We start from the raw sequence: 26,046 nt of genomic DNA, 5'->3' as shown, positions 1-26,046 counted from the left end.
GAGCAAGGAGGCCTACAAACCTGACTCAGTTACACCAGCTCTGTCAGGAAAAATATGCCAAAATTCACCCAACGTAATGTGGGAAGCTTGTGGAAGGCTACCCGAAATGTTTGACCCAAGTTAAACAATTTAAAGGCAATGCTACCAAATACTAATTGAGTGTATGTAAACTTCTGACCCACTGGGAATGTGATGAAAGAAATAAAATGTTAAATAAATAATTCTCTCTATTATTATTCAGAGATTTCACATTCTTAAAATAAAGTGGTGATCCTAACTGACATAAAACAGGGATTTTTTTTACAAGGATTAAATGTCAGGAATTGTGAAAAACTGAGTTTAAATGTATTTGGCTAAAGTGTATGTAAACTTGCACCGGCACCCCCCTGTATATATTGTTATTTTTTACTGCTGCTCTTTAAATACTTGTTACTTTTATCTCTTATTCTTATCCATATATTTTTTAACTGCACTGTTAGGGGCTGTTAAGTAAGCATTTCACTGTAAGGTCTACACCTGTTGTACTCGCCGCATGTGACTAATACAATTTGATTTGATAACAGTGCAGAGAGGCATGGGGGGAAAATTCTATCTTCTCCTGTCCTAGAGTCTATGCTATTGTCCTATCCAGTCCCAATCCCAATCCCACTGAAACCCCAAATCCTGACTCGCATGAAAATGGCTAACTTTATTCTCTAATCCATAGGTTGCATTATCAAAGCACGCCTCGCCTATGCATGTCATAATATGGCCATAACATTTCCCCCCGCTGTCTCGTATTGCTGCCCATATGTGCGCTTCGGTAGAGAATGTATGCTCAACAAAAGGTATGAGAGTAGAAATTTAAATTTTTAAAAACAGAGTTGGTACCTGTGAAGACACCTTGATATTTAAACTATTTGCACTCTTCAACACCCCATTACTCATGAACTGATCTGCTATCTGTATAATCGTCAACTAAATTTAGCTGAATAGGAGATATGCGGTCATTTGTTTTGAAGGAGGTTATCTAGCGAGATTAACAAAGACGACAGTCATTTGACTTGCCGTCACAACGTTTTCTATATGTCCTGAGCACGCTCTCTGTCACAACGCTTGGAATTCATGAACGGCACTTTGGGCAAATCACAACAATGCCACTGGCGATCAAAGATAGTTACTAAATCTCAGTTTCACTTGCTCTGACATCTTTCCATAGTGCCGCCGACAAGGTAGGGCTGCGACAATCTTATTTGGGGAGAACCCTGGCTATATTGACAATATCTTGGTTTTAAATGCTTTAACTGGCCACATATTTCTGTATTTCCCGGGACTCTCAGGATAAATATGAATTATTCCCGGTATTAAAACTTGGTAGATTCCGACATAAAGCCATCCTCCTCCCTGCAGCAATCTTCTCCCATTCAAAGGCATTTAGCTACTCTTTGATGTAACTATAATTAGTCTATACACACTATGAAGTGTTCTAAAATAAATCAAATTGCAATGAAACAGTTGAGCGCTCCAAACTGGGGGGCTACATGGTAGCGAGCAGGGGAGGGCAGAGCAGGAGAAATTAATCGCAGATCGTTTGATGTGCTTGATCAGAAACGTGTTTATTAACTGCAAAAGGGAGCTATAATTAACCCAGAGACAGCTTGTTTTCTCTGGGTCTGCTTGTGTGTCAAATGGTTCATCCCGCAAGGCTCACATCCCACCCCCACCAACCCATGTCTCTCCCCCTTCCCCCCACGGCCACTTTCTCCTCAATTAGGTGGTTGAATGTGTGTGTGTGATGTGAGTGCTTGTGTGTATATATCCCTGTTTCCGTGTGTGGGGTGTGCACGTCTCCGCACATTGAAGTGTTTACGTGAATGTTTGAATTACAGTTGTGGGTTAGTTCATTTACAGGATATTGTGGAGAAAGGTCCAGCACAACAGGCTTATGAACGCAATAATGTCCCTACAGTGGCAATGAAGGAACAAAAACCTGATCATTGCTCCCTATGAAGCTAGATCCCAGTAGGGAAGAGCAGGGGTTATGGAGCGATAATATTTGGAGCGAGTAGTTGCATTCCGCTTTGCTCCACAGGTAGTATTACAGGTAGTATTACATTTCATTTCATTACAGTACAACAGTTTGATTTGTTTGATCTTAGCTGGCTACATAGCCGTCTTTGTATCCAAGATAATTGTGTAGTCTAGAGTAATTGTCGAGGTTACCTAGCCAGTTAGAGGTTACCTAGCCAGCTACACTTTCAAACAAAGTCAACAACGCAGCCACTGCTAGCTAGCCTATTTCACCAGCCAGCAGTACTATATCATTTTAGTCAATAAGATTTTTTGCAACGTAAGCTTAACTTTCTGAACATTCGAGACGTGTAGTCCACTTGTCATTCCAATCTCCTTTGCATTAGCGTAGCCTCTTCTGTAGCCTGTCAACTATGTGTCTGTCTATCCCTGTTCTCTCCTCTCTGCACAGACCATACAAACGCTTCACACCGCGTGGCCGCTGCTACTCTAACCTGGTGGTCCCAGCGCGCACGACCCACGTGGAGTTCCAGGTCTCAGGCAGCCTCTGGAACTGCCGATCTGCGGCCAACAAGGCAGAGTTCATCTCAGCCTATGCTTCCCTCCAGTCCCTCGACTTCTTGGCACTGACGGAAACATGGATTACCACTGATAACACTGCTACTCCTACTGCTCTCTCCTCGTCTGCCCACGTGTTCTCGCACACCCCGAGAGCTTCTGGTCAGCGGGGTGGTGGCACTGGGATCCTCATCTCTCCCAAGTGGACATTCTCTCTTTCTCCCCTGACCCATCTGTCTATCGCCTCCTTTGAATTCCATGCTGTCACAGTTACCAGCCCTTTCAAGCTTAACATCCTTATCATTTATCGCCCTCCAGGTTCCCTTGGAGAGTTCATCAATGAGCTTGACGCCCTGATAAGTTCCTTTCCTGAGGATGGCTCACCTCTCACAGTTCTGGGTGACTTTAACCTCCCCACGTCTACCTTTGACTCATTCCTCTCTGCCTCCTTCTTTCCACTCCTCTCCTCTTTTGACCTCACCCTCTCACCTTCCCCCCCTACTCACAAGGCAGGCAATACGCTTGACCTCATCTTTACTAGATGCTGTTCTTCCACTAATCTCATTGCAACTCCCCTCCAAGTCTCCGACCACTACCTTGTATCCTTTTCCCTCTCGCTCTCATCCAACACTTCCCACACTGCCCCTACTCGGATGGTATCGCGCCGTCCCAACCTTCGCTCTCTCTCCCCCGCTACTCTCTCCTCTTCCATCCTATCATCTCTTCCCTCTGCTCAAACCTTCTCCAACCTATCTCCTGATTCTGCCTCCTCAACCCTCCTCTCCTCCCTTTCTGCATCCTTTGACTCTCTATGTCCCCTATCCTCCAGGCCGGCTCGGTCCTCCCCTCCTGCTCCGTGGCTCGACGACTCATTGCGAGCTCACAGAACAGGGCTCCGGGCAGCCGAGCGGAAATGGAGGAAAACTCGCCTCCCTGCGGACCTGGCATCCTTTCACTCCCTCCTCTCTACATTCTCCTCTTCTGTCTCTGCTGCTAAAGCCAATTTCTACCACTCTAAATTCCAAGCATCTGCCTCTAACCCTAGGAAGCTCTTTGCCACCTTCTCCTCCCTCCTGAATCCTCCTCCCCCTCCTCCCCCCTCCTCCCTCTCTGCTGATGACTTCGTCAACCATTTTGAAAAGAAGGTCGACGACATCCGATCCTCGTTTGCTAAGTCAAACGACACCGCTGGTTCTGCTCACACTGCCCTACCCTGTGCTTTGACCTCTTTCTCCCCTCTCTCTCCAGATGAAATCTCGCGTCTTGTGACGGCCGGCCGCCCAACAACCTGCCCGCTTGACCCTATCCCCTCCTCTCTTCTCCAGACCATTTCCGGAGACCTTCTCCCTTACCTCACCTCTCTCATCAACTCATCCTTGACCGCTGGCTACGTCCCTTCCGTCTTCAAGAGAGCGAGAGTTGCACCCCTTCTGAAAAAACCTACACTCGATCCCTCCGATGTCAACAACTACAGACCAGTATCCCTTCTTTCTTTTCTCTCCAAAACTCTTGAACGTGCCGTCCTTGGCCAGCTCTCCTGCTATCTCTCTCAGAATGACCTTCTTGATCCAAATCAGTCAGGTTTCAAGACTAGTCATTCAACTGAGACTGCTCTTCTCTGTGTCACGGAGGCGCTCCGCACTGCTAAAGCTAACTCTCTCTCCTCTGCTCTCATCCTTCTAGACCTATCGGCTGCCTTTGATACTGTGAACCATCAGATCCTCCTCTCCACCCTCTCCGAGCTGGGCATCTCCGGCGCGGCCCACGCTTGGATTGCGTCCTACCTGACAGGTCGCTCCTACCAGGTGGCGTGGCGAGAATCTGTCTCCGCACCACGTGCTCTCACCACTGGTGTCCCCCAGGGCTCTGTTCTAGGCCCTCTCCTATTCTCGCTATACACCAAGTCACTTGGCTCTGTCATATCCTCACATGGTCTCTCCTATCATTGCTATGCAGACGACACACAATTAATCTTCTCCTTTCCCCCCTCTGATAACCAGGTGGTGAATCGCATCTCTGCATGTCTGGCAGACATATCAGTGTGGATGACGGATCACCACCTCAAGCTGAACCTCGGCAAGACGGAGCTGCTCTTCCTCCCGGGGAAGGACTGCCCGTTCCATGATCTCGCCATCACGGTTGACAACTCCATTGTGTCCTCCTCCCAGAGTGCTAAGAACCTTGGCGTGATCCTGGACAACACCCTGTCGTTCTCAACTAACATCAAGGCGGTGACCCGTTCCTGTAGGTTCATGCTCTACAACATTCGCAGAGTACGACACTGCCTCACGCAGGAAGCGGCGCAGGTCCTAATCCAGGCACTTGTCATCTCCCGTCTGGATTACTGCAACTCGCTGTTGGCTGGGCTCCCTGCCTGTGCCATTAAACCCCTACAACTCATCCAGAATGCCGCAGCCCGTCTGATGTTCAACTTTCCCAAGTTCTCTCACGTCACCCCGCTCCTCCGCTCTCTCCACTGGCTTCCAGTTGAAGCTCGCATCCGCTACAAGACCATGGTGCTTGCCTACGGAGCTGTGAGGGGAACGGCACCCCCGTACCTTCAGGCTCTGATCAGGCCCTACACCCAAACAAGGGCACTGCGTTCATCCACCTCTGGCCTGCTCGCCTCCCTACCTCTGAGGAAGTACAGTTCCCGCTCAGCCCAGTCAAAACTGTTCGCTGCTCTGGCACCCCAATGGTGGAACAAACTCCCTCACGACGCCAGGTCAGCGGAGTCAATCACCACCTTCCGGAGACACCTGAAACCCCACCTCTTTAAGGAATACCTAGGATAGGATAAAGTAATCCTTCTAACCCCCCCCCCCCCCCTTAAAAGAGTTAGATGCACTATTGTAAAGTGGTTGTTCCACTGGATATCATAAGGTGAATGCACCAATTTGTAAGTCGCTCTGGATAAGAGCGTCTGCTAAATGACTTAAATGTAATGTAAATGTGGTTATGGCTGTACTCCCCAGCTCATACATTAACATTTTACCAGACGTTCTCATCCATGGCAACGTACAAGAGCAATTAAGGGATAAGTGCCTTGCTCAAGGCCACATCAACAGATGCTCTAGGATTCAAACCAGCAATCTTTTATTTACTGGCCCAACGCTCTTAACCGCTACCTGCTTACCTATGTCAGTGCAGTGGAGTGGGGCTGTCAGGGGATAGCTTGGGGAGGGAGGGCTGTCTGGCCTGGGGGTCTTGGTGGGATGGCTGACCCTTTGCTCCAAGGCTAGCTGGCCTCAATGCCCCCTAGGGGTCAGGAGTCATGGCTAGTCCAGAGAGGGTGAGGGTTGGGGTGCGGGAAGGAGGAGTGAGGGAGCTATGACCCCATTGTCACAGGACACAGGCACAAGGTAGAGACCCAGGTGATAGGGAAAATCACACATATTTAAACACACGAGAGAGAGAGAGAGAGAGAGAGACCACACCATCCTTGGCACACACAGAGCCGGGGGAGGATAGCTGTCACGGACAAAACACCACATGAATATTTAGCAGGCAAATTAAAATTACAAAATACAAAACAAAAAAAAGAGTAGGTTTACAGGAGAAACAATATATATTCCTGGAATTACCAGTGGGACAAGTACCCACACCGCCCACCCCCCCACTACCCTTCTCCTCACCTACCCTCCGCTACCCTCCCCCTCTTCAAAAGCAGAGGAAAGAGATGCTTTAAATAACGTGGGTTCATGGAGAGTCTACCAGTATCCAACAGATCAAAGAGCTATGATCACCACCAGGCTCCTGCACCAGCTGTCAGAGAGAGAGAGAGAGCTGTGTGAGCCTAGCGCACTTACCACCTAGCCTAGCTATCTGAGCACTGCAGAGAGAGACAGAAGGAGAGAGAGCCCTGTGAGCCTAGCACCTAGCCTAGCCTAGCTATCTGAGCACTGCAGAGAGGGACAGAAGGAGAGAGAGCCCTGTGAGCCTAACACCTAGCCTAGCTATCTGAGCACTGCAGAGGGACAGAAGGAGAGAGAGCCCTGTGAGCATAACACCTAGCCTAGCCTAGCTATCTGAGCACTGCAGAGGGACAGCGAGAGAGCCCTGTGAGCCTAGCACCTAGCCTAGCCTAGCTATCTGAGCACTGCAGAGGGACAGCGAGAGAGCCCTGTGAGCCTAGCACTTAGCCTAGGCTATCTGAGCACTGCAGAGAGGGACAGGAGAGAGAGCCCTGTGAGTCTAGCACCTAGCCTAGCTATCTGAACACTGCAGAGGGACAGAAGGAGAGAGAGCCCTGTGAGTCTAGCACCTAGCCTAGCCTAGCTATCTGAGCACTGCAGAGAGAGACAGCAGGAGAGAGAGCCCTGTGAGTCTAGCGCCTAGCTATCTGAGCACTGCAGAGAGACAGAAGGAGAGAGAGCCCTGTGAGTCTAGCACCTAGCCTAGCTATCTGAGCACTGCAGAGGGACAGAAGGAGAGAGAGCCCTGTGAGCCTAACACCTAGCCTAGCTATCTGAGCACTGCAGAGAGACAGAAGGAGAGAGAGCCCTGTGAGTCTAGCACCTAGCCTAGCTATCTGAGCACTGCAGAGAGACAGAAGGAGAGAGAGCCCTGTGAGTCTAGCACCTAGCCTAGCCTAGCTATCTGAGCACTGCAGAGACAGAAGGAGAGAGAGCCCTGTGAGTCTAGCACCTAGCCTAGCCTAGCTATCTGAGCACTGCAGAGACAAAAGGAGAGAGAGCCCTGTGAGTCTAGCACCTAGCCTACCTATATGAGCACTGCAGAGATACAGAAGGAGAGCCCTGTGAGTCTAGCACCTAGCCTAGCCTAACTATCTGAGCACTGCAGAGGGACAGAAGGAGAGAGAGCCCTGTGAGTCTAGCACCTAGCCTAGCTATCTGAGCACTGCAGAGACAGAAGGAGAGAGAGCCCTGTGAGCCTAACACCTAGCCTAGCCTAGCTATCTGAGCACTGCAGATAGAGAGCCCTGTGAGTCTAGCACTTAACCTAGCTATCTGAGCACTGCAGAGAGACAGAAGGAGAGAGAGCCCTGTGAGTCTAGCACCTAGCCTACCTATATGAGCACTGCAGAGATACAGAAGGAGAGAGAGCCCTGTGAGCCTAGCACCTAGCCTAGCCTAGCTATCTGAGCACTGCAGAGAGACAGAAGGAGAGAGAGCCCTGTGAGCCTAGCACCTAGCCTAGCCTAGCTATCTGAGCACTGCAGAGAGACAGAAGGAGAGAGAGCCCTGTGAGCCTAGCACCTAGCCTAGCCTAGCCTAGCTATCTGAGCACTGCAGAGAGACAGAAGGAGAGAGATCCCTGTGAGCCTAGCACCTAGCCTAGCCTAGCCTAGCTATCTGAGCACTGCAGAGAGACAGAAGGAGAGAGAGCCCTGTGAGTCTAGCACCTAGCAGAGCCCGCCTTTCAGGCTGTCAATAATAAACACTGAGAGACCCAACACTGAGAGGTATATATAAGCGCAACACAATAAAAATATAGGCTCGACTTAATCATAGACTCTCAACACTAGAAAGACACACAGACGCAACAGAGACCCCCCACCTTCCCTCTCCTCTCCCACGACTTGCAGTTTTTACATGCTCCGCAGCGTGGTTTAATAGAACCCTTGTTTCTTTTTCTAGTTCTCCCTCCGTTTTCTCCCTCTCGTTCTCTCGCTCTTGTTGTGCGGAGGAGAGGAAGTGGATTGCGCCCTAGGACAGGGATGAACGGGCGTCTTTATAGAAGCAGCACTTTCTCAAAGAAACTAAACGTTATTTATTTTTAATCATCCCACCGCATTTCACACGCTACCACACTGGCTGACTGTCCCAGAGGTAGTATGCCGGGGGAGGGGGGGCAGAGGAAAGAAAGCAACCACTCACCAGCTCCACCAACGAAAGGCCTCCGTAGCTGTGCGCCACGACAAAGACGTTCCTGGCGGCGGCTTTGGACACAAAGTGGTCCCACACGTAGAGCACGTGTTCCTCTGGGGAGCCGTTTTCCTGGAACACAAGGACGGAACTTCACGTCACACCCCCAAAAACAAAAGACAACACAAAAAAACACATCAGAGAGAGTTATAACGGCGTCAGCGAGAGATTGAAGAAGACTTGAGAAAGACAGTGTCAGTGCGTCATGGACAGTGAAAAGAAGTGGGAGAAAGATCCGAGTTAAAAAGTGAACCAACTTTTGAGAGACGTAAATAGAGAAAAAAAGGGGAGAGTGAAACTCGGGGAGAGAAAGTTCCGTCACAGTTAGCATGTAATTTTTTTTTTTGAAAAAGCGCCGCAGATGGCAGAGGGTGTGTTTTATAAACACGGACTGCTCGCTGGATCAATAAGTCTTGCATATTGCAAATGCCCTAAATGTAAAACTCGATAGGTCGCGTAACGTTTAAATCTTAATTTGTGCCTGGATCGATGGCGCATCTATACAGCAGTAAAGGCGTAATGGGCAAACACAGGGGAAGGTCAGGGGAGGGAACAACAGAGAGGACGCACACACACCTACACACAGTACACACCATGGATTCGTCTGACCATAAAGTACACCCACGCGGGTTGTATTTTAATGGAACATTACTAAGTGCAATTGTTTGTGCCATTCTCCATCCACCCTCAGCAGGCTAGATAATCGATTCCCAAATAAATACCCTTTCTGTCAATTGGTGAAGCCACTCCAAAGCCATTTCAAAGCAAAAACAGTCTGGTTAAGCTGCCTGCATGGTATTTACTCACAGGGGTAAAAAAGTAACAAAGCTTCATGCCCACTTAGACTAAATGTCTGGGGAGATTGTTGGATGCTATGCTGTGACTGAGGGATCTAGTGGTTTATCCGAGGCAATGGCTGTTTCATAGATGTCAGGGAAAGATGCGATGTTATTTCACTGATGACACAGCTTACACCCACTCACACCCAAGCTTTGAATATTAAAAACAGACAAAAAGTACACTTTTCAATCTAGTTGTTGTTAGGCTGTTGTTATTTTGCTGGGGCGACTGTGTGTGCACGTAAGTGTGTGTGTGTGTGTGTGGAGGTACAGTAAATGAACCCATCGGCTTGTTTATGTTTGCTGGCGTAATGAGATGGGGAGGGAGGGCGGCTGGGTTCAGAGACAGACTCTACGGAGGGTGATGCAACAGCGGGAAACGCTGCGCCATGCCCCGCCCTGATCAACTGCAGGTGGAGGGGGGGGGGGGCGGGGGGGGGGCAAAGTTGGCTGCCTGAAGGCCTGTGACATCAAAGTCCTTTGAAGCCCTCCTCTCCTTCTCTGTGTCCCCCTTCATCTACAGGGCTCTGTTTCATAATCAGTTCCACCAACCCTCCCTCCCTCCACCTACACCACCTGTTCTCCCTCTCTTCACCTGACCCACCCTACTGGGGCTTGTTGGCTGGTCGCGTGGACTTACACACACATACCTTCTGAACATCCCTCGTGTCCTAAATCATGTGTTATTGGCCTTAATATTCAGTGTCAATAACAGAGTCGAAGGAAGGAGCAAAATAGATAGACAAAAGCACCAGGGTCTTTACATGGCTAGGCGCTGTGCTGTGTATGAAGGAGTGCTCTGTGAGGTCCAGCTTCCGCCCGCTCCACATTCCTTTTGGTTCGTTTTGAGCTCTAGCAGCGGCGTTGTGACCGTGGCGGCGTGGTCGCCATGGCAACCAGGTAGCGTCTCCCCTTATCGCCCGAGCGCAGAGCCCCGACACCTGGCCCCATAGCGCCACACGGCTCCACACGCCCACCCACCTCCCCTGATTGACTATCTGGCCCGATAGCACGTTGCATTATCTAAACACTCATTTGCATATTGATGTAATTATTTTCCGGGGTTAATTAGCTCCTGCGAAGCGGGCCGCCCTCAGAGACTAGCTTCCTGTCACACGCCTGCCCGTTTAGTTTATATTTTTTATTTCACTTATTTTCCATTTCCCCCCAGGTCGTCCGATGTGTGCGTGCCAGGTCATACAGATTCCCCACTGATCACCTGTTGCCAGCATCTTCAAGTGATGACTGTCACTGGCGTTTTGGAGTGTGCGTGCGCGTGTGGATTGATTGTGGCACTGTTGACGGTAGCCAACAGTACATAGAGTCCCTCTAGAATGTACAATATGAGGACCCTCTCAGGCTTCTAGGGAGTTGTCCAACTGTTACCATACCAATTAAACACTCCAGGACTGAAGAACTATAAACACACTATGGATATGGGGCGGCAGGTAGCCTAGTGGTTAGAGCGTTGGGCCAGTGACCAAAAGGTTGCTAGATCGACTCCCTGAGGTAAAAAAGATATGTCATTCTGCACCTGAACAAGGTAGTTAACCCACTGTTCCTAGGCCGTCATTCTAAATAATAATTTGTTCTTAACTGACTTGCCTAGTTAAATAAAAGGTAAAACATTTATAATAATTGAAATGGCCTATGTGGATGCATGTATGCATCTATCTGTACATTCCTGTTGCTCATCTTTGATTTGAATTCATTCATGGCCCTGTGATGATCATGTCTCGTTTTGCACCACAAGCTAAAGTCTTTCAAAACACAAGATCTGTTCAGGTAGAGTGGACCTGTATCTCAATTTCCCTCGCATGGCTCTGGAGTGGTAAAAAAAAGGGAAGCAGAAAGGGGTAAAAGGAGTGATGGAGTAGATAGTGGAAGAGAGGAGGAGAGGCAGAGCGATGTGTTGAGTGATTGTCTCAGCGCTAGCTAGCTGGGCAGGTTGACAGCTCCTCTCTCTCTCTGCTCTGTGCTGGTGTCAGTAATCAGCGAGGAACACTGGGCTGATACACTAGTCTTGAAAACCCAGACACACAGTTTGCCTTGTGTTTAGTGTCACTCAAACTTAGTCCTACCCTAACCAGTCTGGAAACAGACAGCTCGCACGGTATCCAGCTAATTAATACAAACGCACACGCCGCCGAGAGCTCCACACACTGTACTGTATGACAGTGAAAGGTTTGTGAGATAACACTCAGGGAGGTAGCACGCAGTGAGGGGCTGTAAGCAGGTGATTATGGATAATAGATAAGTGCCTTCAGAAAGAACTCACACCCCTTGATTGTTCCCCACATTTTGTTGTGTTACAGCCTGAATTCTAAATGTATTAAATTCAGATTTTGTGTCACGGATCTACGCACAATACCCCATAATGTCAAAGTGGAATTATGTTTTTAGAAATATTGACAAGTTATTCAAAAAAAGGAAAAGCTGAAATGTCCTGGGCTAATACGCATTCAACCTTTTTGTTATGGCAAACCTAAATAAGTTCAAGCCTAAATAAGTTCAGCTGCCCATGCTTTGAGCATGCCCGGCTAAGCACGCTCGGCTGTGAAGTGTTCTGGTAGGTTTGTAACAAAAGAGTGCTTTTTTAAACTTCTAAACTAGATGCTTAATATCAATAGTAGCCACACCATTTAGTTTAGTTTGTAAAACAAAACATGCCTCTAACTCAAAGCAACACTGGATACCACACATGCCTGTCCACGATATGGGCGTTTGTACTCAAGTTGGAATCCAGAGAAAAATTTAGGGAAAAGGGCTCAGCGCAACCAGCGAAGTGACCTATATGGTCACTTGACAGCGCTTCAGATTCTCCCCCATCCCCGCCACCTAACCAAGAACTACTTGCTTCCATTGACGCATAACTAAACAAGCTTGTGTTGTTGGACCGGCTGGAAAACCTCATAGAAGATCTGAAAGAGTTGGGGGGAAAAAATATATTTCACAAGCATTTTATTGGAGAAATACACAAAAGAACATTGATGTATTGAAGAAAACTGTGAAAGGTGTACAAACAATTGTGGAAGTCATCACTACTGAAAACTTCCGAATGAAGGAGAAAATCCTGCACCTAACCACCCGGTCGACGAGAAACAATCTTATCTTGAGCGGAAAAGCTGAAAAGCCAGAAGAAAATGTGGAGGACACACGGAAAACATTCCTGGTTAATGAACTACAACTGGACAACGACACGGTGCAGAGCATCTCTTTCCATCTGGTCCACCGGGTGAGATCCAAGCCAATGTCAGGAGGGAGCTAGGGAAGACGACCCACTGGCCCCAGTCCAATCGTGGCCAGGTTCGAACATTAGAAGCAGAAGGAGCTGGTTCTGAGCCACGGACGGCATCTGGCTGGGAAACCGTTTGGGATGAACAAACAGTACCCTCTAGAGATCTTTGCGCGATGGCAAAAGCTGTTTCCCGTCTTCAAGGAGCACTGACAGAAGGGCTGTAGGGTAAGACTCATTGTTGTCAAACTGTATATTGATAGGAATTTGTACAAGAAGAAGGACATAAGTCCTTGGCTATTCCCAGGAATAGCACCTCCCTGAACCCTTGCATCCCTTCTCTGCCTGTAATACTAGCCCAGGGCTACTAAACTGATTAAAATACTTCATTCTGAAATCAGCACAACTCTGTTAGTTATTTACCTTTTGCTTTGTGCACAAAGGAGACATTAAAATACAATGTTAATACGGACAAACCTACCCACTGCACATATCAGTCGATGTTTAAATGTAGGTTATTGTTTTTTGTTCTATGTTCTGTTACATTGTGTAAATTCATCTTAAGGCCCTTCACATTTACCTGTATTATTCAAGAAAATAAAATGGACATATTTTGCATTAAACTGGCTATGATGAACTATAGTGGAATTAGAAGTCGGTACACGAAGTTGGCTTTTCAATTGAAATTCACAAATATTAGATGAGTATATCAGGAGTAGCCATTGCTAGCTAAAACTGTAATGGCAAAAAACTGCAAACGCAAAGAGGCTAGCTAAATGATAAAAGTATGATATAATCTGCTTACAAGAGACTCACTCTTTTATTTATTTTTAATTGAACCTTTATTTAACTTGGCAAGTCAGTTAAAAACAAATTCCTATTTACAATGACGGCCTGCTCCGGCCAAACCCGGCGACGCTGGGCCAATTGTGCGCCGCCCTATTGGACTCCCAATTACGGCCGGATGTGATACAGCCTGTATTAGAACCAGGTACTGTAGTGACGCCTCTTGCACTGAGATGTAGTGCCTTAGACCGCTGCGCCACTCGGGAGCCCAGAGCCCAGATACTCTACAGATGAAGATGAAGCAAAATGGAAGAGTGATTGGGGAAGTTGTATTTTCTTTAGTCATGGCTTAAGCAACAAAAAAAACGTACTGGTAATCAGATGAATTATAACCATAATAATAAATATTCACAGGAGATGGATTATATTAGATACAGTACCAGTGAAAAGTTTGGACACACCTACTCATCAAGGGTTTTTCTTTATTTTTTAAACTAATTCCTACATTGTAGAATAATAGTGTCGACATCAAAACTATAAAATAACACACAGGGAATCATGTAGTAGCCAAAAAAGTGTTAAACAGATCAAAATATATTTTAGATTCTTCAGAGCAGCCACCCTTTGCATTGATGACAGCTTTGCACACTCTTGGCATTTTCTCAACCAGCTTCACCTGGAATGCTTTTTCAAAAGTCTTGAAGGAGTTCCCACATACGCTGAGCACTTGTTGGTTGCTTTTCCTTCACTCTGTGGTCCAACTCCTCCCAAACCATCTCAATTGGGTTGAGGTTGGAAGCCAGGTCATCTGATGCAGCACTCCATCACTCTCCTTCTTGGTCAAATAGACCTTACACAGCCTGGAGGTGTGTTGGATCATTGTCCTGTTGAAAAACAAATGATAGCCCCACTAAACGCAAACCAGATGGGATGGCGTATCGCTGCAGAATGCTGTGGTTTCCATGCTGGTTAAGTGTGTCTTGAATTCTAAATAAATCACTGACAGTGTCACCAGAAAAGCACCCCCACACCATCACACTTCCTCCTCCATGCGTCACGGTGGGAACCACACATGCAGAGATCATCCGTTCACCTACTCTTCGTCTCACAAAGACACGGCGGTTGGAACCAAAAATCGCACATTTGGACTCGTCAGACCAAAGACGGATTTCCACCAGTCTAACATCCATGTCCAATTCATGCTTGAAAGTACAATTTCTATTAGAAATCACAAAACTCAACAGCATCAAAGAAAGAGGAAGATGCTAAGTAAGGGGTAGTTGGGGAACTCTTTAGGCATATTTCTTTGATAAAGTCGAGATCTATTAAATTCTATTAATTAAAGCAAATATATGTTATTATACGGGTAAAATGCTCCATATGCCATAGAACGTAAGCTAACAATGTTTTGCTACGAATGTATTTTGCATTAGGTACACCATGGCATTGCTGATGACTGTTTTGTCCAAATGTGTTGTATCGTCCATGTTTGTCTTTCTGTTTGAGTATTGTTATGTACATTGTCATACATATTTTTCTCAGAATAATACATCAATAAAAATAAGTTCAGGAGTAAAAATGTGCTTAACAAGTCATAATAAGTTGCATGGACTCACTCTGTGTTCAATAATAGTGTTTAACATGATTTTTAAATGACTACCCCATCTTTGTACCCCACAAATACAATTATCTGTAAGGTCCCTAAGTCAACCAGTGAATTTCAAACACAGATTCAACCACAAAGAGCAGAAAGGTTGTTCCTATGTTTCACAAATAAGGGCACCTATTGGTAGATGGGTAAAAAAAAGCAAACATTGAATATCCCTTTGAGCATGGTGCAGTTATTAATTTTAAATTTTGGATGGTGTATCAATACACCCAGCCACTACAAAGATACAGGTGCCCTTCCTAACTCAGTTGCCGGAGAAGAAGGGAAAGGCTCAGGGATTTCACCATGAAGCCAATGGTAACTTTAAAACATTTACAGAGTTTAATGGCTGTGATAGGAGAAAACTGAGGATGGACCAACAACATTGTAATTACTCCACAATACTAACAAAATGACAGAGAGAAAAGTGCATCAAAAAATATTCCAAAACATGCATCCTGTTTGCAATAAGGCACTAAAGTAATACTGCAAAAAAATGTGTCAAAGAAATTCACTTTTTGTCCTGAATAAAATGCATTATGTTTGGGGCAAATCCAACACAACACACGACCACTCTTCATATTTTCAAGAACGGTGGTGGCTGCATCATGTTATGGGTATGCTTGTCATCGGAAAGTACTACAGAGTTTTTTAAAAATAAAAATAAATGGAATAGAGATAAGCACAGGCAAAATCCTAGAGGAATACCTGGTTGAGTCTGTTTTCCACCAGGCACTGGGAGATTAATTCACATTTCAGCAGGACAATAACCTAAAACACAACGCCAAATATACACTGGAGTTGCTTACCAAGACGACATTGAATGTTCCTGAGTGGCGTAGTTACAGTGTTATTGGCTTGAAAATCTATGGCAAGACTTGAAAATGGCTGTCTAGCAATGATCAACAACCAACTTGACAGAGCTTGACACATTTTTTAAAGAATAATGGGCAAATATTGTACATTCCAGGTGTGCAAAGCTCTTAAAGACTTACCCAGAAAGACTCACTGCTGTAATCGCTGCCAAAGGTGAGTGTAACATGTATTACATTTACATTTAAGTCATTTAGCAGACGCTCTTATCCAGAGCGACTTACAAATTGGCATTGACTTAGGGGGTTGAATACTTATCTAATGAAGATATATTAGCGTTTTATTTTCCATCAATTAAAAAAATATATAATAATTCTTGCACTTTTGACGTTAGATTATTATGTGTAGATCGTTGACAAAAAAATATACAATTCAATCAATTTTAATCCCACTTTGTAATACAATAAAATGTGGAAAAAGTCAAGGGGTGTGAATACTTTCTGAAGGAACTGTACGCTTGCACACAAGCACGAGAGCGCACGCACGCACGCACGCACACACACACTAAAGTGTCTATTGACCAACGCCCTCGACAGGTCAGAATCGGACTTTGCCCAGCTTGCTACTTTTGCTCTGTGTTGTGAGAACGAGTATCGGCACTACAGAGGCTAACAGCGCTTTCCATTCTCCACCCATCCTACCCCCCCCACCACTGAGACCCACACACTCCCACAGTCCTCCAGAAACTCCCTGTGTGTTTTCCTTCCCTAGTTCCTGCTCTCTGTTTACAGGACAGTAATGAGAGGCAGGGAGAGGAGAGCACCCTGCTACGGCCACAATAACAGCGCCAACGCCAAGACAAACGGACCAGCCCATCAACACAGGAAACAATGAATTTAACAGCATCAACACACTCTGACAAACAACCACTACGGGCTTCCCCTACCCCTCCATCTCTCCCTCCCACTCTCCCTTTGCCGGAGTCACTCCTGACGACCAGAGTGAAAGCTAAAGACCCCAGGGAAGCTTGGAAGAGGACTCTACAGAGACTAAGACTGATTCCAAAAATGGCTCCCTATGGGCCCTGGTCAAAAGTAGTGCACTGCATAAGGAATAGGCTGCCATTTGAGCTTTCTAGTAGTCAGAAGAAGAGAACCATAGCCCTCATACAGTCAGAAAAACACTGGGCAACGAAGACTTATAGGTGCTCAAACAACAGCAACACTGACAAGAGTAAGGGCCCTGACAGACAGCACCCGGCAGACGGGGGACGGGGAATTATATCCCGACAGAGCAACCAACAGTGCTCATGCCTGTGGAAGCCACACAGCCAAGGCAGAGAAAATAGGATTCCGCTCTAGTTGCCCTAGTGGTGCCGTCGTTATTGACCAGTAGAATATGTAGCCTGCATGGTGATATGTTAGCATGTACGTCCAACAGCAGGATCAGCTAACTTGCCCACTCTAGCTAGATAGCTGGCTAACACAATCAGTTTACAGGCACGTTTAAAATGAATAGTTTTTTCGCACGTCGATAATGTTTGTTAATTCCGTTGCTATGGTCACCGGTCGGCTGTCACATAGACTGTGGGCTGTCACCGCAGATCGAACAATGAGCCAGATGTTTCAAGGGGGGGAATATATATGAGGCATCCGGTTAGCATTTCCATTTAACACTAAATATGGTGATGAGAGGAAGCCCAGTGGCCGGCAGTGGTAGGAGATGAATTTTGGCCGACATTCTGCACATTTTCTCCTCAATTAAACATTTTTGATCTCAATACAGTTTTCTGTTCCCAAAACTAAAATCTGTTACGAACAGAGAGGGCTACGTTTTCTAGACTTTCCCAAAGTTTCAAAAGATGGTGTTGTTTAGAAGGAGTGCAAGGTTGATTTGATTTATTGCCCACGTGCACTTCACAGAGTAGGCGTTCCCTAACGGAAATATCCAAATACATGCTAGAACACGCCAATAGGATCTCGCTAGATCGTGCTTGGTTCTGCCATCCTCCTTGCTTGTTCTGCCTACTATGATTAATTTGCTCCCATTGGAAACGACAGGCTGTTGTCAATCTTGGGTTAGTTCTAAAAAATGATGTGTGTGAAGGCACTAGCCACTTTGCGATATTCCGCTGTCTGTCTAAAAAGCGCTTGAGAGTGATAGATAAAGAGAGTGAGAGGGATGCTGGGGGGGTAAGAGAGACAGAGAGCAATAGAAGTTAGGTCAGTGATTTCCAAATGCCAAGCCACAGGTCATGTACACCTCTCTCTCTCATTCAATCTCTCTCTGTGCGCGTGTGTAAACACACCTGAAGCCCGCTCATTTGAATATTTAACATGTCCCTTACAGCGCGGGTAAGTGAATTATTTTTCATTTGGGCTAATTATTAAATAGTAAACAAGCGGCGGGCGCAGGTAATTACATAGCTTGGTATTAACACCGACGCTATTAGGATGTGGACCTTCACTCAAACGCCTGTTTGCAATTGAATTCTAAATCAACGTCTTGGACAAGGACTCGTCAGGTGTTCTCTCTCTCCAGCGCTCTTCCCCTTCAGACGCTTTCAGACGCTTTCCTTCCAGACAAAGTCTGTCTGGGAATCGTACGAAGACAGGCTGAGGAGACGATATGGAGCAAATTAGTGGCAGAGATGGAGGGGGGGGGGGGGGGGGGACTACTGTAACATTGTGGGTAATTAGCAAGTAGTGCCTATGGAAAGTCAAGTTGCCAGAGAGAGAGAGAGAAGAAAGAAAGAAGAAGGGAGAGTGGCGTGTTAGACTGAGTGAGAGACAGAGATGCACGGACACAAAGTGTGTGTGTGTGTGTGTGTGTGTGTGTGTGCACGTGCTCAAATACCCAAAAGATGATCGCATTGAGACTCTATAGCACTGTGACCTTGCTGGAGTCAAGCTAATCAGACAATATTTGCCAGGGCATTGTTTCAAATCGATAACTCATTAACAAAGCACAAAAGGAAGTTTCCTGGTTTGTCTGAAATTCTTAAGAAGAGAAAAAAACCTGCTCTTGGCTGCACATGGGCGCAAAGGTCATCTCAGTGACATGTCTGCTATAGCCTCTCGCTGGGAACGGGGATTGTCAGACGAAATTACTTGAAGCCATTAATTGACATCAGGTAAAGGAGTGCGGGCAGGCAGACATGCCAGCGTTTGCTCGAGCTTGACCAGAGGCTGCAGTTGGGCTATGGTGGAGGGTGAGGGACGAGGGGAAGAGAGGGGAGAGTGATGGATGTGTTTGATGGTTGACCTGACTGGAAGATTGGGAGCAGTGATCTAAGAGGTGCTACAGTACATGGCTCTCTCCCATGTGTACACACACACACACGCTCTGCTGCAGGTGAATTGCCAAAGATCCTGGTCATTGACCTTAACGATGGCCAAGTGCGCAGAGTTGAGAGGCTAATGAAGTTGCTCCCAGAGTCCCTCCCTGTCCTTGGATATGCTGAGCATCACATCCTGGCTCTAGCAGGGGTCAAAGGTCAAATAAGGCACAACAGCATAATTGCACCGGCGCAAAGTGAGAGTTGGCGGGGGTGAAGGTGACACCGAGCGTGGCTTCGCAGCGCTATCCTTTGGAACCAAGCTGGAATACATATCCACTGTGTGTGTGTGTGTGTGTGTGTGTGTGTGTGTGTGTGTGTGTGTGTGTGTGTTTGAACGAGAGTGTGTAAGTGTGTAGGAATCCTCAGGGCATGATGTTGCAGGCAGGCACTGGGAAACAGTACATCTCATAAACACGGCCCTGGACACGAATCCCACTGCCCCTGGCGGACTAGAGAAACACGAGGAAACCATGGAGAAACCAGGCCTAAATAATGGATGGTGCTCACTCTTACATACACACTGTGCACGCCTTCAAAACCTGTCTATGACCCCCGTGGCACACATTCACCATCTGAAACAAAAAGCAGCCCCTCAATGCAATTCCCAACATACCAGGTTCTGTTTTCTTCAGTGACCTTCAGTGAAACCATTGAGAAAAACATCTAGAAGTGTTTCTATAGTCAATGCTTTCTACAGTAACGTAAATACAAGGAACCATCCGCTTTTTCTAGCCAAGCAATACAGTACACAAAAACAGTGTGTTATGTATGGTGTGCACTGTGCTGCGATTCCAGTAGCCGACACGGAATTTGACAGATGTGTGTAAGTACATAACTGTATAAAAACAGAAAAGACAAAATGTGAAAACATTGCCGAAATGGAGTGCCATTGTTGCTGGAGAGTTATTGTCCCGGCGAACGCTTTAAAAGAGAAATGGAGGAGGGGGGGGGGGAGGACTCAAATGTTTGACTCAAAAGCTTTCACTTCGCAATCATAAGGATCTTACACTTCAAGAGATGGCACTCGAGAGATGAATAAAGGATGGGGGAAAGAAAAGAAACACACGAGGGCCTCTCCCTCTCTTTCCATCTCTCTCTATGAACGTTTTTTTTTAAAATGCAACAATACGAGACGCGAGAAAAAGCGAGACGACGGAGAAGGGGAAAAAAATAAAAAAAACTATTCCAGTCATTTACAAGAATAAGTGGCGCTTAAAGAAAGGCTCCAGTCTGTTTTTTGTCCCCTTGCTCTTTTTCCAGAAGCTGCTGGCCTAATCCGAGCCAGTCAGCCTTGAGTGAAATCTTTGGAAGCTTCTTAAGCCATGAATGTGGGTTTTGTTCCTGCTATTCCTCCGCTTGGCTGACAGAAAATAGGTAACTGGATTAGTGCTAAAATTCAGAGTAAAGTGAACTCCCAAACTTCTATATGGCAAAGTGCTAGGAGCACCCCTCTTTCCACATCTCCCTCCATCCCTCCCCCCATCCTCTCCCTTTCTCTCTGTCATTCGGCCGACATCACTAAACATGGGCCAATGGACTGTGATCTCTAAGAGAGGAGAGATTAGCCAAGGTTGAGAGGTTACACACTATGAACCAGGGGCTAAAAAGTAAGAATCCTAAAAGCAGTTAAGGGCTTATTAATGTGTGTAAGGAAGCGTATTAATCAACTCAACTCTATCTGGGGGCTGGCTGTGTGTGTGTGTGTGTGTAGGACCCCACTGTGTGTGTGTGTGTGTGCGGCACCCCACTGTGTATGCGTGTGTGTGTGTGTATGTATGGGACTGTGTGGCTTTGCGCAGGTGGTCCCGCTCCACAGTGGGGGTTAGAAGAGGGGCAGAGGGGGTATCCCAATGCCAATAGAATAGATGAAAAACCCCTGCTAAAGAGGCTTGATTTGATCCCCCACCCGGCCTGACTAAGAGGGGTGAAGAAGAAAAACACCAAATCATCACAGCCCTACGCACACACCCACACACACACCCACACAGAGAGAGAGAGAGAGAGAGTAAAGTTTCGTTCCTGGGGATCTCCTTAACACTACCCGCTAGAGAACGTTGCCGGGTGTCTCCTTTAGCATCAGATGCACATCAACACGAAGGTGCACGAACAGAAGCGCCAACACTTGACAAACGGTCAAAGGACTCGTCGCACGAAGACATGTGTAGAAATGTACAAAAATGAACAAGAGTTATTTGTTTAGATTGAGTCAAGGATGTGTTTTGTGTAACTCCACAAAGTCCGAGAAAAAAAATGGAGTCCTATAGCCTATTACCGTATCGCTTACAATAAAAACATTACAATGTAATCCATTTGATCCACTTCATTTTTTAGATTTGATTAGTAATAGAGTTATAGAAATGAACAAAGTCCAGTTACAGCTTCTTCTGACAAAGTAGAAATGAAAAAGCACCAACGCATGAACAATTGCAAAAATAAATATTTGTGGAAATATATTCTTGACAAGATATAACAACAGTCATTGTGTCGGACACTGTGTTGTGCCCTTATACCCATGCCTTTAGCATGAATCAATCTCGCCTTCTCTTTATGCTTCGGGCCCACAGTCAGCACACAGCTTCGGGACTTTCCGTGAGCAAGCCCCCACAAACAAAATCGGTTGCACTTTCATGGGCCTTGTTTCGTGTGCACCTGCCAACTTGACATTATGTCTTCTCCCCCCCCACCACCCCCCCGAGTGGGAGCTGTGGTGCTATGGGGAAGAGGGACAGCAGGACCTGCTGCTTTGGTGACCTGCTTAGCGGCTGTAGCTTCTATCTTGGTGGTTCTCACGAAGCTCACATACATGATCCATGATGAAATCTCTCCTGCTGACTGTCTTGTCAAGGCATTGCGTGTTGATAGCAGCCACGTCAGGCCTTGCGGCAAGTACCGCCTTCTACGGTGTACAGTCTTGCCATCTGGTTGAGTGCATCCACACCGATCTACTGCATAGAATAGGTTCAAATGATATACAATAATAATACTGATAGTAATAATAATATTAATGTAATAAAATAAAATTATATTTGGTGAAAGATGGAAAAGATATCTGTATGTTGCAGAGATATACACCTTTGTGCGATCGCAGTCTGTCACCGTCTCCGGTTTCTTCTTCTGGTCACTGGGACACTGGGATGCTCAGGATGCAAACCCTCTTATTTCTTTTACATCTGCACACCGTGAGTGTTGCTTTACCACTCTCCATCACTGATGTGGAGTACAGCTCCACCGGTATGTTGTTCTGCGCAGACGGAACGGAACGTACCCTTTTCTGTTTCCACGTCTCTGATAAGCTGCAACATCTGCATGTCTCAGAAACAAAAGAAACCGTTGAGTGCACGAGCAATTTGTCCGTACGCATGAGGCGTGGAGCCTTCTCTTATATTCTGGGAAGGCCACCTTCCTGTTGCGCTCTCATCTCTATTTTCTACCCAAACCGTGCCACCCCTCCCAGACTCCTGTTTCACCGTGGCAGTTGGCTCTGTTCTGGTTTTTCTTCGGCGAGGCTCAGGCATCGGCAGCTCAAAGTTATCATAATCAGACGAAGACTCTTCATCAGCATCGTCGATCTCAAGCTCAACGTCCGATCCTCCACCCGAGTCCAACTCATCTCAATTCCCCATTCGATTGGTTCGGCTTGCCATTGTGAACGTTGTATGCAGTACTCAGTGTCTGATTTGACTCTCAGAGGGGAGATTATATACAATTTCCAGGCTTTCATAATAAAATAATTAGACCGTCCACAAGTCTTCATCATTCCACTATTGGCCTAAATTCAGTTATCCTTTTCACCATCTTTCAGATCAATAAAAGTCAATCACCCTCATCATCATCATTCAGTTCATTGAAGTCACACGCACCTTTATCAGTTTCTATCTGGTTTCTATCGCCCATTCATCCACTGACCACAGAATAGCATATTTACATTTTATTACGTTACTCGTTTTTGCCTACTAACCAGAGCAATGCTGCCGAGCCAGTGGTCATGTGCTGAACGTAGACACAGCGCGGATATTTTGGGGAAAAATGACATTTGGAAACAGAGCTGCGCCTCTTGAATTATGAGAGTTATTTGATAAGTGTAGTAGAAACTAAACAATATGCTCATCTGATAGATCATTTCATCTTGTCTATAGGCTAACTCTTATTATGTGCGAAATTAGTTTCGGTATAGTTCAGGCCCGGCGTCGTCCGGGTTTGACCGGGGCAGGCCGTCACTGTAAATAAGAATGTGTTCTTAACCGACTTGCCTGGTTAAATAAAAGGTTCAAAATAAAGAATTTGAAAGTGTAGTATCGATGTGCGTCGTTTGTTTCCCGCTCATCAAGTAGGATAGAGTCAAGGATATGTTTTGCATTATTCTAAAGGCCTACTGCAACATATAGCATGTTTTCGGTTACACTTACAATAAATGTGATTAGTAATTATAGTTACAGTAAATAAAGCAGTCCTGTAACCGCTTCTTTTCCAAAGTAAAACCTAAAAGAGAGCGGTATCAACCCGCAAGGTGCGTGGTCAAATGATTAACACGGGCGCCAACACTGACAAATAGGCATAACACAAACTCATCATTACACTATTGTCTTTCTAAATTAAATCAACCTCCTCACCCTCCTTATCATTCAGTTAGGCCTAATTTAAATTCAATTGTGAAGTAAGGTGCACAATTACCACCCATTCATCATTCATTCAGTGAGGATAGAGAGACGCATTAGCGCCTGGCTGGGTACCGACATCCTACAGCACATTGTCTTGACGGGTTAAGTTAGGAATTAGGTGTCAAAAAAAAAAAACTGTTAAAAAGGCTCGAAATACTTTTCTGTTTGTGATTTCAAAATTCGGACAAAATGTCAAATAAAAACCATGTAGGAAAAGTTAGGGAAGGAGCAGGACAATGCTTTTGTGAGGGGCTTTTATTTATTTACAAAATCAAACGTCAGTGGCCGTTGGCCTTTGGCGGTTCTAGTGTAAAAAGAGCTATTTAGGGGATGTTATCTTAATGAGCATGAATCAAATCAAATTTGTATGCGTCATATGCTCGGTAAACATGCTTACTTAAGGGCCCATCCCAAGCAGAGAGGGAAAAAAAGAAAAAAATGATAACAGGAGGTATAAATACACAAAGAGTAAGGTCAATTAGAGCGTTTAACACTGTTTACTGTACTGCTATCCTCCTGGATACGGTGATGGGTTCATGGTCACTCTGTCCTGAACCTTTACTCCTCTCCATCTTGTTTTTACTATTACCCCCCCATCACCCTATACATTCTAATTTCCACCCCCCCTGCATTTTGCTGCATACTACTCTACACCTGTGTGTGTGTGTGTGTGTGTGTGTGTGTGTGTGAGTGTGAGAGAGTGTTTGTGTGAAAGCTTACTCCAAAGCAAGGGAGTGACTGAGGAGGTGCAGTGACGAGCTAGGTCCTAGGGAGAAGGGGCGGGGCCGATTGAGAGAGGGGCTCAAATAAACTAACACGCTGCTGAGTCTAAGGTCACAGTTCAAAGGGCAGAGGTCACTGTGCCGTATGGCCCCAAAGAAGACTCATCCTGGGGTATCTCTTCATCGATCAAACTCAACAGCAACAAGCCCAAACTATATCAGAAGAGAACACCGCATCAGAGAGGAGTGCTTGGAATAATTAAAACGTCAACCAATCACACAAGGACCTTGTATTACCCATGATTATTTTAGTAAATCATGTTTAAAGTCATGACGAAATGACCATGACATACAGGTAACTGCCCAAATAAACAAAACACCAACATAAAGTGTCTTAATAGGGCATTGGGCCACCACGAGCCAGAACAGCTTCAATGCACCCTAGCATAGATTCTACAAGTGTCTGGAACTCTATTGGAGGGATGTGACATCATTCTTCCATGAGAAATTCCATTGTTTTGTTGATGGAAAACACTGTCTCAGGCGTCGCTCCACAATCTCCCATAAGTGTTGGGTTGAGATCTGGTGACACAGACAGACAGACACACACACAGACAGACAGACAGACAAACCCTTTAAACCCCCTTTTAGATCCCTCTTTAAAAGTCACAGACCTCTTCTTCTAGCCACAGTAGCCAAAATAATGGGCAACTAGGACATTTTTACATAGTACCCTAAGCATGATGGGATGTTAATTGCTTAATTAACTCAGGAACCACACCTGTGTGTAAGCACCTGCTTCCTTTATTTTGGCGGTTACCTGTATATTGCATAAGGATGATGTACTTCTGAGTTTTAAAATCATAGATATAGAATTTGTAGACACACACACACACAACATACACATATATGCACATGCATGCGGGCACACACACACGCAAACCGCCAGTCACTGCTGTCAGTGTGCCCTTGTCTCGGCGCTTTGGCAGCCATCCACAGTGTTTCCCCTATATATATTTATTTATATTTTATGTAGATGCACTGTATGTAGGAAGCCCCCCCCCCCCCCCATTCTTCAAGGAAGATTTTTAACACACTTCACCCCGAAATGTTTGGAGGTTTTCACCATCATTGTAAAGCCCTAGATATTTTGTTGTTTTGACAAAAGTCATTTCTGAAGACTATTGTTTATGTAATTAGTGTTTCATTTTAAGGTAAAAACATTATTTTTTTTACTTATGTGAACTGAAGTCGATTTAATATGGTGAAACTATAGATACATTTCTTTTCTTTACATTGAACATCTAATTGTCAAATCATAGTGTAAAAGCAGGTGTGCTGCTTAAATCCATTTCCCCTGTCAAAAAAGGATTTATGGCTGATTTAAGATGAAATCGTCACCCCCGTTACTGTATTTGGCACTTTATAGGCTCTTACTATAGACATTTTATTTAAAACCTCTTGAGATGGGAAAACATATTTTTTATTACAATAAACATGTGCTCTTTATGCTAGAATGCTAAAATTAGGTGAAATCAAAAGTTTTTTT

The 26,046-nt window shown here is 45.7% G+C and overlaps 1 protein-coding gene across 13 annotated transcripts in view; it reads right to left on the bottom strand.

Moving 5' to 3' along the window:
* The window catches only part of LOC139545765 (cotranscriptional regulator ARB2A homolog), a 199,689-nt gene that overhangs the window by 99,242 nt on the left and 74,401 nt on the right, over positions 1 to 26,046 (bottom strand). For 12 of the 13 annotated variants that reach the window (XM_071353913.1, XM_071353906.1, XM_071353910.1 and 9 more), the window contains exon 8: positions 8,409 to 8,528. The exons of the other annotated variant lie outside the window; for it this stretch is intronic. In XM_071353913.1, the coding sequence (XP_071210014.1) occupies positions 8,409 to 8,528 (120 nt within the window). The remainder of the gene's footprint in view (positions 1 to 8,408; positions 8,529 to 26,046) is intronic. 13 annotated transcript variants of the gene reach the window in all.

The sequence above is a fragment of the Salvelinus alpinus genome, chromosome 19, assembly GCF_045679555.1.
Source record: "Salvelinus alpinus chromosome 19, SLU_Salpinus.1, whole genome shotgun sequence".
NCBI classification, from domain to species: Eukaryota; Metazoa; Chordata; class Actinopteri; order Salmoniformes; family Salmonidae; genus Salvelinus; species Salvelinus alpinus.
Note: the sequence above shows the minus strand (reverse complement) of the source record. Positions and strands in the feature narration are given on the sequence as shown.